The 13562-nt window shown below is 37.2% G+C and overlaps 1 protein-coding gene across 5 annotated transcripts in view; it reads right to left on the minus strand.

Annotated features, from left to right (window-relative positions):
• The window catches only part of LOC126872814 (dipeptidase 1-like), a 153599-nt gene that overhangs the window by 22406 nt on the left and 117631 nt on the right, over positions 1-13562 (minus strand). For all 5 annotated transcript variants that reach the window (XM_050633001.1, XM_050632997.1, XM_050633000.1 and 2 more), the window contains 2 exons: positions 8699-8831; positions 4015-4165 (listed from right to left, as the gene is read on the minus strand). In XM_050633001.1, the coding sequence (XP_050488958.1) occupies positions 4015-4165; positions 8699-8831 (284 nt within the window). The remainder of the gene's footprint in view (positions 1-4014; positions 4166-8698; positions 8832-13562) is intronic.

Genomic DNA, 13562 nt, shown 5'->3' on the forward strand with positions numbered 1-13562 from the left:
CAGAGGCGTAGAATCGTTCGGGGGTGGTCGCAGTTCAGAAGGTAAAAGATCGAAAGATCGTCGGAGACTTGCGAAGCCATAGAAAATTTAATCCGAGCCACGAAAGCCGGTAATCTTTCTTCTCCGGTCGATTTTCACCTCGATGCCGATGTCACCGCGGAAACGTTTTCAGAGGAAGGAGGGTCGACAGCTCGTCGTCATCGAGAACCGCGGGAAATCCAATCGTCTTGGCAATCCCCCGTTCCCACGAGGAAATAGCGGACGAAGACAAAGGAGAACGTGAGAAAAAGATGGAGAGACGGAGGTCAAGGATTAGAGATCGATTAGGCCTACCTAACATTTTCTGTAAAGCGATTCCGGTATCGTCGTAAGAAAACGATTGTTTGATAATAATTAGGGACGAGACCAGGTTCAATGAAAACAGAGTGGCTGACGAAAATATTGGGACACTTAGAGAAATTTTTCATGGATATATTATGTGTGTTATGGAAAATATTTTGAAATTTCGTTAGCACGGTACCGAGACATGGTTTACACGATTACATTGGTCAAATTTGAAACTAATCTGTAAGTAATTAGTTCGGATAATCGAACTACTTACTTCCCTACTTGCTGTACTTTTGTTTAGTCTCGACTGATCCCTAATTTTTCAGCCAGTTACAATATCTACACGAATTCGTTGTACACGGAGGCTGAATTCCATTAGATAGAATTTTCTCGACATGTTTCCCTCACATACGTATCTACTTTTCCTTATCCGTGACACCTTGCGGCGAAGCACGGCGCATTAGGCCTGTAGAAGAGAAAAATATGTAGCATCGAAACAGAGATTTGTTCGAGGACAACGTGACTCTGGTTCTTATTTACAGCGCCGCCAGCCACGACGTCGAGGGACTCGTAAAGTAGGCAAGGATTGAAAAGCAGGCTGTGAATCGGGTCGACGCGGCGGCTATTGTCGTCTGATACTTTGGACTCGAACTGTTAGTTACGGGCAACGATATCGGCCATCGAGTAGTACATTTTGCATTCACGATCATAGACGAATACATAGCCGGCTCGCTCCTCGTTGCAAACTCTCGAGGGTATAAATTCCAGCTTTGTGACAGGAATTATTCTATCTTAATGGTGAGCTTTCGGTGTGGAAAGTATGTAGGTCGTGTTGTGGATACGCTTTAAGGTCTGTAGCTTCGCGAAGTGTTCTCTGCAAAATTGATGCTCAATAGCGGCGTATCTGCTATTTGAAAGGAACTTGTTATTCCGTTGCTCCTATCCGCCGCGTTCGATACGTTTTTCGGGCATCTATCTATCGAGGTTTCAACCATTCCACCCGTTGTTCTACCGGTAAGATAATTTTGTTAGTTTTTGTCAGATATTTGAGTGGTATTTGTTCGTGAATCGTACCGGAAAAAATTTATCAACACTGGGATACAAATTTAATAATCAAAGTAGTCAAATTCATGTAAATTCATGTTTATGGACGCTGTTAAACAAATGGAGCCGGAGATTTATGGTACCTAACTTGGATTTAGACCCAATGGAGCAATGATTTGTTTCACACCTTAAACATCATAATTAAGATTTAATTTTTAAAATTTTATGTATTTTTTCAAATTATGTTTCTTATAAATGCTTAAAAATCTACAATCTACTCGTTATTGAGCAAACAGAACTGTAAAAAGTTCCATATAAAACGCACGATATATCTATAAAAGACTTTTTACGTTGAATTTTCGTAAGTCACCGTATCTCAGAACTACACGACTCGCAGGAACAAGGATTTAAAATGTTTACCTCGCCGTTCGCCAGGGTAAAACTCGACAGAATTGAAGAGATGCATGAAGAAAAGCTTTATTTACAACGGAGCCCGGTACAGAGCGTGGGGTATCGTGGGACGCATAAAACTTGCCTGTACGATTGATGTCCTCAAGGAACTCACATTTCTAGCTCGTTTCGACATTATTCTAGTAGCAATCCCATGTTTCTGGAAAGTCCGAGCGCGACGATTTCGGGATTCTCGCGAACAGAGAGAAAATAATAAGAAACTTTGCGGGCTGTAAATGCGGGAACCCAGATCGGGTCTCCGGAGATTGAACCGTATAGCGAACCCCGGGAATTTCGTTGAAATATAGCGACTGAAAAGGAAACCGCACGAAACTTGTTCGATGCAGGGGGGAATCGATGCTGAAAGAAATTCCTGCGAAGGATCAACTTCTCGTAAAAGGAATCGGTTATTGGACGTACGGGAATCTGTGGACTCATTGAGGCATCTTTCGATCCATTCACTGCTTAGTTAGGATCGAATAAATATAAGAAGGAACTTTTGCATGAATTTTCGTCTCTAAACACAAGGAACGTTTTTATGAATTTTCATGCGAGTAATTCCTATATGTGCTATGTATTATTAACGAGTCTACTTTACTCTGGACGATTTGGTTAATTTACAGTAATAACATGTGAAATTTGTCAAAACGTAAGTGCCTTACCAAAGATTTGACAAATTTCTATGAAATCTTTCTATGAGAATGAAATGTATAGAATCTGATAAAAAACGCTGCATCGGAAAATAAGAGAACGAGTAGTTTTTGTCGCCATTGTAAAGTTTTAATTTGAATTGAATATGTAATGTAATATAAATATAAATGAATATGTAGTATTTGAACATCATCTTTTCTTTATATAGTCGGGATCAAGAAATGTCCTAATATCGATGAAAGGGGATGTACTTTGCTGTGTATTGAGACAGAATTGTCGATCCGAATCAAAGTTCCTTTGTTTCCTTTCGAAACAAGCTTCTTTTGACCGTTCATTTCTTCGAACGTAAGACGCGAATGGAGGTTTTTGGCAGGGTACTGAAATCGCTGAGATGGAGGAAATTTTCTGTGCGCCAAGGTTTCAGATTGCGTCGAGCTCTTTCAGGTTGATCGGCCATGGCATAGGTTTTTCTTCGGCGATGGATCACGGTATAAAGCGGGGCCGAACGACCTGGTAAAAAGTACTCCTAGTAGTCGTATTTGACGAAAGAGCGGGACGAAAGAAGTTTCACTGGCCGATTAATTGAAATGGAAAAGGGTCCTTTGGTTGAGAAATGTTTTGTACGGAATCAATTCAATGTGCGATTTCGGTCTGCTTTCGGGACTTCCTTTTTTCTCACCGAGCCGAAAGAATACCATTTCTCTTTTGTACGTTTCTTTCACGATCCCATTATATTTCTACGGGGTATATTTTGTACTCGGTAGCATAATTAAGAACAAAATTAAAAGAATTGGCATACGAATAGAATGGTCGACTAATATTGGCAGCAATAAACTTTTTCCATTGAATACTAATGCGCTCCTTTCGCTATTATTATAAGTATTCCATTGAATACTTACACTCCGAAAATTTGTACGATCAATCTTTTACAGTAAAAATTTATAAAACCGAAACAAGAATTGTAACTTAAATGTTTTATTCATTTTTATATTCATATTTATCATTTTTACATTTTATCCTTTGTTATGCCACTCATTGCGGTTTTGCAGATGTATGTACGTACGTACAAAGACCTGAATTAAATCACTTGGTCGACTTCATGACAACATTTCGATATGAAATTGCGTGTATTGTAATTCAATCGTTAATTAAATTGCTCGTAGATTCTGGTTTCTCGAATTGATTATCGATTTATCGCAACGTGAATTGTACCGAGTATATTTTGATACGTAATTAATGGACTGATATTATAGAAAATGATACGGAGACAGTTAAAGGTCTATCAGGTCAATTAGGCAGTTTGGAAGTCTATACACGGAATATTGAAATACTAAAATAAATTTGGAATCCAACTTATCTTGTTCGTTAAGTTTAACACCAAATGTTGGAAACTGAAAATTTAATCCTGTTCGATCGTAGCTGTTGATTTATGCATATAATACCATAGCGAAAACATTTGCCTCCGCTCCTACCCAAACTTTATTTAGAAGTTTGACTATAAATTTTTTTAGATCTTTCGAAAGTGGTATGGAATGTACTCACCAGGAAGTATCGCAAGCATGCGTTAAGGTAAGGTATCTCGCGCCCAGGCCGTAAAATGTCCTGAGAACACCTAAGGAATTCCCCAGGGAGTGACCACCTTCCACCCCGATAAGACTTGCGATTTTGCCTTCTCGATGCGCTTCGATAAGACCTACACAATACGAAAAAGTACCACTTTGTTTAGTACGTTTATTGCATCCGTATATTTGAAATTGTCCACATTTTTTCATCAGGAAAAGATAGGTTATGCTCGTTGAGAAAAATAAACACGTTATCGATGTATCCACTTAATCGTGATTGAAAGAGCAGAATAATAATAAAGAACAGAATAATTTGAAGATATGCCGACAGTTAGAAAAATATGTATTTTTAATCTCTGTTCCAATAAAATCCTCTTTTTCCCCTCAAATATTCTCTCAAACTCGTTCTCTACTTCAATAAAAACCATGGTAAAATTATTTTTGTCCTTTTTGTCGGTTTTTTTAATGTTGTCCGCAAATTTCTAAAAGGGCGGGAAAGTGGGTGGGATTTCCATAGAAAAATTCTTATCACCGTAGACCAATCAGGTATCAAGGAATTGCTTGGAACGAGTTGAACAAGACCCAGTGTTCTCATACTAGATTATTCAAATCGAGTGAAGAATACGTAAGTACGCAAATAATTCGCTGCTTGTTCGTTTTAATGGTTACAGAATTGTAGTTTCTTCCTGAATGGAGGAGGCTCTTTATTTTCTGATTTTTTATTTATCCAGCATCAGTTGTCCTATGTGGTTGTCAGCAGTTATCGTTGCCTATTTTTAAACAATGGAAATACAGAATAAAATCGTTTTGTTACATACACGTGACGTAAACTGGTCGAAACTCACGTGAATCTTATCTGACCTTTTTTTTAAATTTTTCACTCACTAAACAATTTATAATTTTTTAATTTTATCATTTATTTGGATTTTGTTTGTATCTGATTTGTTGTATCGTTATGAGATTAGGTGATCGTTACGTACTATTCGACCATCGATTCTCTTCAGCCAATGATAAGTATCCATATAAGTATGAATTTAATAAGTCGATCAGTCATACGAGGCATTGCAGAGTTTAACCACCAGTTTCTCTACAAATCACCTTCTTTTCCACCTACTGCCCTTTTCCTTCCACGACCTTGTTTCGGTTTCTCACTTGGCGGAGCTTCTCAAACTTATGAAAATGGTTGACAGCTTTCTGGAGCAGGTTACTTGTGAGAAGTTTTACAAGGCGTTTGCTATACTTCGCTCGACTCCGACTGTCGCACTTGCCTTACGTCCTCCTCTCATTTTTCTGCAACGGCGCATGCATAACGTGACCTTTGCTTTACGTTTGTTGCACCGTGAGTACGCACTGCAATTCCAACTGACAAAATTCTGTCGACGACTCTTTGCATCTAACCTTCCGAGTTACTTGCAATGACAGAAATTGAAATGACAATTATTTTAGAACTTGCACTATTTTCCGCACTATTTCACATTGTCGAGTGAAATAAAGGTAAAATAAGTTGTAAAGTAAATTTTATAAAGTAAAGAAGCTTCATTATGCAAACATTTTTGTCTTTCTATTAGTTCGGATATGGGAGGCTCTATTATCATCTAATATATATGTATATACTTGCGACCATAATATATGTAAGTCAATAATAAATTGACATATGTAACTCAGTTAAAAACGTTAACACGAGTACAACGTCCATTTCTATTTTATTTGAACTTCAAATACGAACTTCGAGATGTAGGTCACAAACTTCAAATACGAGTGCGAAATTCTAAGAATCTAGTGCAAGTTTAAAATAGGTCATACAATTGGAAGTTATGCTAACGTACTGACCATTCATCGAAGATAAATTCTCTTTCCAAAGTACTCGAAGAATTTTGTTCACCCCATAGTGATAAAAAATGGGGTCATAAAGTATTCAACGGGAATATTAGGGTGGTTCTTTTGCAAAGAAAAAGCGTGGGCGTAGAAACCGCATTTGACACGATACTAAGTTGCAAATTGATATTACAACACTCTGATAGGATTTGTTACGAAGCTTCGTATTTTGTTAAGTATCCTGGTTTAAAATTTTTCGTGCGTCGAATTTAGGTTATACTGTCTCATACTGTATAGGAAATACTAACGTCCATATCATAAACTTTAGATCAAGAGCAAATTAAGACTGGTTTTACGATCATCTTCAGGTTTCAACTATGAAAAAGAAGATTATCTCGAACCAGGACTGTGGTTAAAATTTCAATTGTAGGGATTCTGTGTTATAAACATAACTTGTCAAGAAGTTTCCTACGGGGCTTCTGGTTTTATTTAATTTCGTATGTTTCCGTTACGTTACCCTGGTAATGGTTTTCGCGTGGAACTGTCTGGCTTCGTTGAGAATTCAAGGAAAATGCATGTAGAGGCTCAAAAGACAAGTGAAAAGTTCTATTCCTGACTTTCCGTTGGATGTTCCTTTTGCGACCCCGATTCGGTTTCCTAGTTGCCAGAGTTTCTTGAGCTTATGAAAATGGCTGACAGCTTTCCGACGTGGGTTACTTGTCGCCGAAACTTTTGCAAATTTCCTCGCGCAGGTTATAGACTCCTTCGTTTTTGTTTTTCTTCCTTATCATTCTCTCTCGTCCTTCCCTGTGGTAATTTTCCAAACTCTTTGCCAGAGGAATAACTTTGCGTTTTTAAAAGTCCGAAACTTGCGTATTGTTTGACCGAACAGAGCTGGATGAGAGAGGAAAATGTCTTTGGCGGCAAATAGGATTTTATCATATTTTTAATAGAATCGTCGCTGTCGACGAATGGATTGGACTTTATTATGATATTTGAAAATTTTAATTTAGAGTTGGGAGTTCGCGAAAGAATATTCGGCGTATTTCTGGCAAAGCCATATTTCACAAAATACAAGTGCGTCAGAATTTTGACGTCAATCTACGCAGTAATGAACGAAACTAAATTTGCTTTTAAAAAACGTGTAATAATTGTTTGTTCTATTTGTGAAATTGTTTGATTTAAACAAGCAAATAGGATATTTTCGTGGAAACAAAGCCGCGAGTTACAGTGTATTTTTGCACTACTTTATTCGTTAACTCAGTGAGAAAATATAGGAAAGAGTAGAAGAGACGTGAAAATTTGCATGAAGGCAATTTTATCGATTAACTAGCCGCCGATAAGCAAACATTTTTCTCAACCGTCGGTAAAGCTACGACAATATGAAACGGTGCTACCAAGTTGGAACCAATAATTACTTTCCTCTTGAATGATACTGCTTCAGAGAAATCGAGCAATTAATACTAGTTTCCTTTGTCCTCTTGAGTTTCCTCGAGAGCAAACTTCCTACCCGGCTCTGTCGTTTCTGTTGCATCCATTGTTACTTGCAGTTGGTACGCGATTCTAGCAATCTAATTATCAGTAGAACAAGTAGCAACATCTTAAACTTGAAAATCTGTTTTGTTACTGCTTATTGACTGTTATTGTACCAAGTTCCTCAAAATTATTAATTTCCATCGCTTGTATAAACTTCGCAAGGTAATTATAGAAACTTATAATTGCATTATACTTTGTTCAATTCGTTGAATATCTTTCATTTTATACGAGAGGCAACTCGTTTCAACAGCTCTCTAACCATTAACATACACACTGCTACTAAAATATGGCTATTCATCTTCAGGAGCTGCACAGTTTGTTCATCAAAAATATCTTTAGCTTCAATGAGTCATTAAATTTTTGTAAATTAAAATGATTGTAAAAATCATACGTCTATTTACGTAGCATTGATTTTTAATTTTATTGATTTCGAATTATATGCAAAACTGTTACAACGTAATTGTACATCTTGTAAATCACTTGGAAAATATTACATACAAAAATGAGTTTTCATATTATTTGAAAGAACAAAGAAGAGATTTGTTTACTGCACTTAGTTCCTATTTTTTTATTATATTACATTTTCATCTTCCAAAGTAACTTTTACGAATTGTTAGAATTGTTAAAATAGTACCTTCTCGTACATATAATTTAGCCTGAATAATAATTAAATAAGGACCAAACAACATCGGAGTTCCATTCCACGATGCAATTTCTGCTGTAGTAAAATAGAGAATTGTAAATCTTTCGAAATCCGTGGTAATGCATTGTTCGTTCGTAGAACGTAAGTCTCGCTCCTTTTCTGTTTCTCAGTGCTATGAAGCTGCATTTTTTATTTCTGTAGCAACCTTAGGGAATCGTACCTGATAAATATTGCCTACACCATTACGTACACCTTGATATTCTGTGCACCAATCTTCCTCAAGACGCTCTTATCTCTTCTTCGTAAGTTGAATCGAACAAACTCTAAATCTCATATCTTGCACTGTGAAATAAAAACTGTTATATAGTTTAATATTTGAAGGAATAATTTCAATTATATTAAATGTATGCAGCTCTATATATGTAGATCTTGAAGCTTCGGTAAAATATAATCAAAGTAGTAGAATTAGTGTGATCAACAATTTTATTCGCATAGCAATTTTATTAATGTACTTTTCATGTATTACTTGGGTCAATGATTATTAAATCAAAATACTATTTAATAATTTAAAATATTCATGTTTTAAAAAAAAAGATCCATGTTTCCATCCTTTTCGAGATCAATGTTTTGCAATTAAAAACTGATCGTGAATTGAAGTTTCGAAGCTCACCTTTGACGGAGGTAACCAAAGTTAAATGTTGAGCATTCATCTCGGCGAGCCGGCGGATCACGTCGATCTGTTCCAAGGAAAGTTGAACCGCATTCAACTGTGCTGCACCGCATGGAACGTAGGCAGACCAAAACTGAAAACAATTAAAGCAAATGTTACGAATAGTTTACAACCTTACTTCTATGAGAGATTACTAAAAACACACGTATAACTCTTAACCTTTTCTAAAATACTTTAATAATTCTAAAATATTAAATTGTGAGAAATATAAGCCGAAGATGAGAGGCGACAAGTTCTTGATAGAAACATTTTTAATAAACCATGCTTTCTACTTATTTCCCATATTCATGACATACATATTTAACGCTTGTCGTATTGAGTAGGATCGAAGACTTTGATAAAGTAAAGTGGATTCGGATGGATTATTATTGATATTGTCCACGCATTTGCATGGTTTCGGTATTGTGTGCCGCTAGTTAGCCACTGATTGTAGCGGGTAATACGTCCATAATCATAACACTTGAGAACACTTAGCACTGGACGATAGACAGTTAATTAACACTTGTCGTTGTACGAGCCGAATTACATTCACGTGCTCGCGTGGAGTGCTCCTCCCTACTTTGAAAATTATTGTGCACAGACAATTAATCAACTCGTACATTAACGCTAATTTCGTTTCGTGTCAAACAACGAAAATATAATATCGCGAAAAAAAAATAATCGTAAAAATTGAATTATTAGGTATGTACTATAATATACCAAATTACCATTTTATTCATTATAGATGCTTTTTTATAAATATTATTTTATTCAATAGGTAAATGGGGTGTAACACGTTGACGAGCGTATTTCTCAATTAGGAATGATTTCCGAGTACTATTAAATGATAAAAGAAACCAGTTAATAGATCTTGTCGATATTAAATGCTGTTATAATTTTAGATTAAAGATTATAATATATTGTGGCGTAAAGAGAATTGTCGAAAGAGATTATCGGTTAAAGCTATGCGATACCTAAATGTTGTTAAGGCTGTACACGAAACGGTACCTAGTGATGAATAAAAAGTTTTCTGGAACAGAAGGGGACAAAGCAAAGAGCAATGAGGCGCGCCTCTGCATTTCACTAGGTTCCGCTTTGAGAAGCAACGTTACCAATTACTCAGCGGTCTGATTACCGTAGAGTTTCTGTGTCAGTGTAAATATTGAATTTCGGCTCTCGTCTAACCCGATTGGCATCCCTGATTCCCATGATGCAGCTGCCATGACGTCAACGTTATTATACTAATCGCGTGGCGATATAACGTCGGCGGTGGCAACATGAAATTTTATGGAAAACAAATCACCTTTTAAACAAAGGGGAATGATTAAGTGAAATACACGCCGTGAGTTCGGCGGTGGCTCCTTTGTTAATTTTACCCGCTCAGCATATTTTATACGATATTCCTTAATTTTCGTTTAACTTAATTTTAACGAGAGTGGTATAAGAGAGGAAAAAGAATTTCAATCTTCAACGAGAGTGGACAAAGGGATGTCTTATTAAATCAATCAAAATTACAGGTTTGAAAAAGTTCGAATATTCATTTAAATGTCGCTTAGTAAATCCGAATCGACTTTGAAATTTCCATTAATCGTTTGATTTTCATTGGAATTTATATTTTTTTACCACAGGATTCAATTTTTCGAATTTTATCCACCGATTACTATTTGCAATCTTCGTAATGAAACGTTTATCTCTCGTACTCAATTTTTTATCAACTTTCGTGGCAATGAATTCGGGGGAGAGAGAGAGAGAGAGAGAGAGAGAGATACAAAATTGTAATATTTGTAATACTTAACAGTATCTTCAATATTTTCGTAACGTATATTTATAAAACTTTAGTAAAACCATTGTACAAACTAGTGCTTGTAATCCCTATAACATATAGTACAAAAATAGTATTATCTTCTTATTCTACGTAACGCAATTGTAAATCGATCGTAATTATAACGTTAATGCAGCTTTAACGCGATTTAAACGTTTCCAAAGCTGGGGGTAATGCTGAAAGCCAGGTAATGAGAAGATGGAAACAGCAAATACAAGTTACACAAGGCTTCATTTTACTTTAACTTATGCGCTCCACGTTCCGTAATTTAAATCGGCTTCGCGTAATTATTTAAATCTACTAGATTTTAATGAGAGTCTTTTATCACTGAACACGATGCCCCTTTTGAAGTCACCTGTTATTAATTAGTCGGTTACAAATTAACCGGCCGTCGTTGGTTTTCCCTTTTTTATAACCAGAATGTTTCCGATGTGAATATAAGGAAAATGGCTTCTCCATCTCGAGCTGGAAAAACGGATTAAATATGAAGCGAGACAACGTTCCATGGTTGGCTTTTTACACCTCGTACTCAGAGAAAATAATTGAGTTGTTGCCGCGTTGCTGAAACTTTCACGGTAAATTGGGTATTTTCCCAACTATAAAATGACAGGATCCAGCTAAAAGGCGCGACGCTGGATATTCTCGGAACGCAGTTATGTGCGTAAAAATGAAAAATCTAACAGGAGTTTGTATATCGCGCGTAAAATGTTTTATGAACGTATCAAATAGAAATTCTTTTCTTTGCTATATACGTTCATCTGAGATAGCTAAATTTGCTTATCTACATGCACTATATGCTTTCACTCGTATACTTACAATTTTAAGATCGAAAGGTCTGACATTGCTTACTGATCGAGTCAACGTTTCAACCAGTCAGCGAAGCGAGTCTGATAAGTCTATCTCTTCCCTGACACCCGGTACAGTAAGTAGTAACACACACTAAGCGTGCATACACAGGTAGTGGAAATCGCGGTTAATAAGCGGACAGGAGATAAAGCCGTCTGACTGGAAAGAGACGCGCGTTCTTCCAGAAGGGAAGCAGATAATACGGTAGTAACGTAGTACGTAGGTAGTTCGGCTAGCTTATTTTATTCAAAACACGAATTCACCGTCAGGGAAATATGCTTTCGATAGAAAAAAGGAAAAAAGGACAGGGAAAATGCAATCAAGCCGGTGACGATTTCAAAGCAACTTGCTCGTTGAGTCTCGTACAGCAGTTCGTGTTCCGTCAAGTTAACGTTCGATAGGAAACAATTTGTTCCTTCTCGCGTGGCCAACGTCGGAAAGCGTCGCGCGGCAATTAAAATTCTTTTGGTTTTCATCGCGGCCGAGTTTTCAGCGAGAAAGCAATTTCGGACGTCATCGCGAAAGTAGAAATTAAAAAGTCTCGTTAATTCAATTACCGATTGAAAGTTTCCTCGGCCGTGTTAATTAAAAGCGAGACACGCGATGTGATTCCTCTGCTTTGTTTTTCGTATCGAACAGTAGGTTGTCGTTTTTTCTTGTCTGCTTTTGTGTGAAATTAGTTCGAACGTTTTCAGGCTATTATCCTTAGCGGCACAATAACTGGACTAACGACGTTTGCTTAACGTCTTATTGATGTATTAAGCGCGTGTCTACCTTATTTTGCGCAGTTAGAATATCTGATACGCCAGAACTCCATCTATGTCAACTGCATTTATCTGAACGAAATTTTAATTAATGCTCGATTAACTGAGCTTTTGCTGGTTGGATTCATTTATCTGAACCTGAGCTCTTATTATATGAATGAAAAATAGTAGGTAGTGGGGATAATTGCTCCAATTACATAAACTGTTTGCCCTCTGACAAGTTCAGATAAATGGAGTTCCAACGTAAATGGAGTTCTACTGTACTGAAAATTAGCGTCGTTATTTCTCAAAATATGTCGAAATATGGAATTTAGATAAATGCGGCTCTATTGTACATACTACGCTAAACATCGGGCGCGTTTAATAAGAAAATGATACCAGTGCCAAAAATGATTCTGTTGTAGCCACTGTTGTCACTTTAAGACTCCAAGATATCGCGAGTAATTTCGAGAAAGTCATAAAAGGCCCGGTTTGCTCAATATTCTTAAAACCAGTCGTTTAGTCCGATCCCCTTTCTTCTCTTACGGTAACTAACAGAATGAAAAGTTCCTTTGATAGCGAGGAGCCGTAATAATGGTGGTTATTTACGTTATAACGAAATTCTTTATAGGAAACAGCTCACGAAAGACCGCTGTAAAGGGTGCGTTTACACGACACTGGGTTTCTTCGCGTATTTCCTTTTTGTGCCATTCGTTGTTATGTTTCCTTCCGTTCCCTTCTGTCCTCTCTACCGTCGAACAGCAGTTTCGCCACCAAGAAAATGACTTTCTTGCCTGCCTCCTGGTTTTACGCGTTATCTCGTCTGTTCGAAATAACGGAGTATTACTCGAGGTAAACGATCAACGATAGTCGTCGATTATTGCCGGTGGCTCGTCAAATTCAGTTCACGGTGTGTGTCTACGTATTGTCGATTATCTTTCGCCAGTGGTTTTCCATACGTTTTCGAGGGAAATCGATAAGAAAAGAGAAAACGGAGCGAGTCGATTTGTGTTTTCGTGCTTTTGAGGATGAAATTTCGTTATTTCTCCATTGTCCGAGGATCCTTCGTGGACCAAACTCGGTAAACAGGATAATTCTCGCGAGATATTTATCGACGCTCGTGCATTCTCTCTTTTATCGGTGGGCGCTTCCGGTAATCGGCTCTTTTATTGGCTTCCACGGCTTCCTTCTTGACTTTCCCGAGGTTCGACCGCGATCTTCCGACTAACCCGAATGGAAATAGAAATTCTCTGATCTGTTTCGCGTGGAAAGATTTTTTATCAAGCAGAAATTTAGTTCTTCCAAGGAGAAATTCGTTTTTTTCTTCTTTTACAAATTTGAAGTATCGATTCTTGCATTTCATAGCTGCAAAGATAGTCCACTTTTTCTGTCGCGCACATGCAACAAATCGTGT

The sequence above is a fragment of the Bombus huntii genome, chromosome 14 (assembly GCF_024542735.1).
Source record: "Bombus huntii isolate Logan2020A chromosome 14, iyBomHunt1.1, whole genome shotgun sequence".
In the NCBI taxonomy this organism is placed as follows: Eukaryota; Metazoa; Arthropoda; class Insecta; order Hymenoptera; family Apidae; genus Bombus; species Bombus huntii.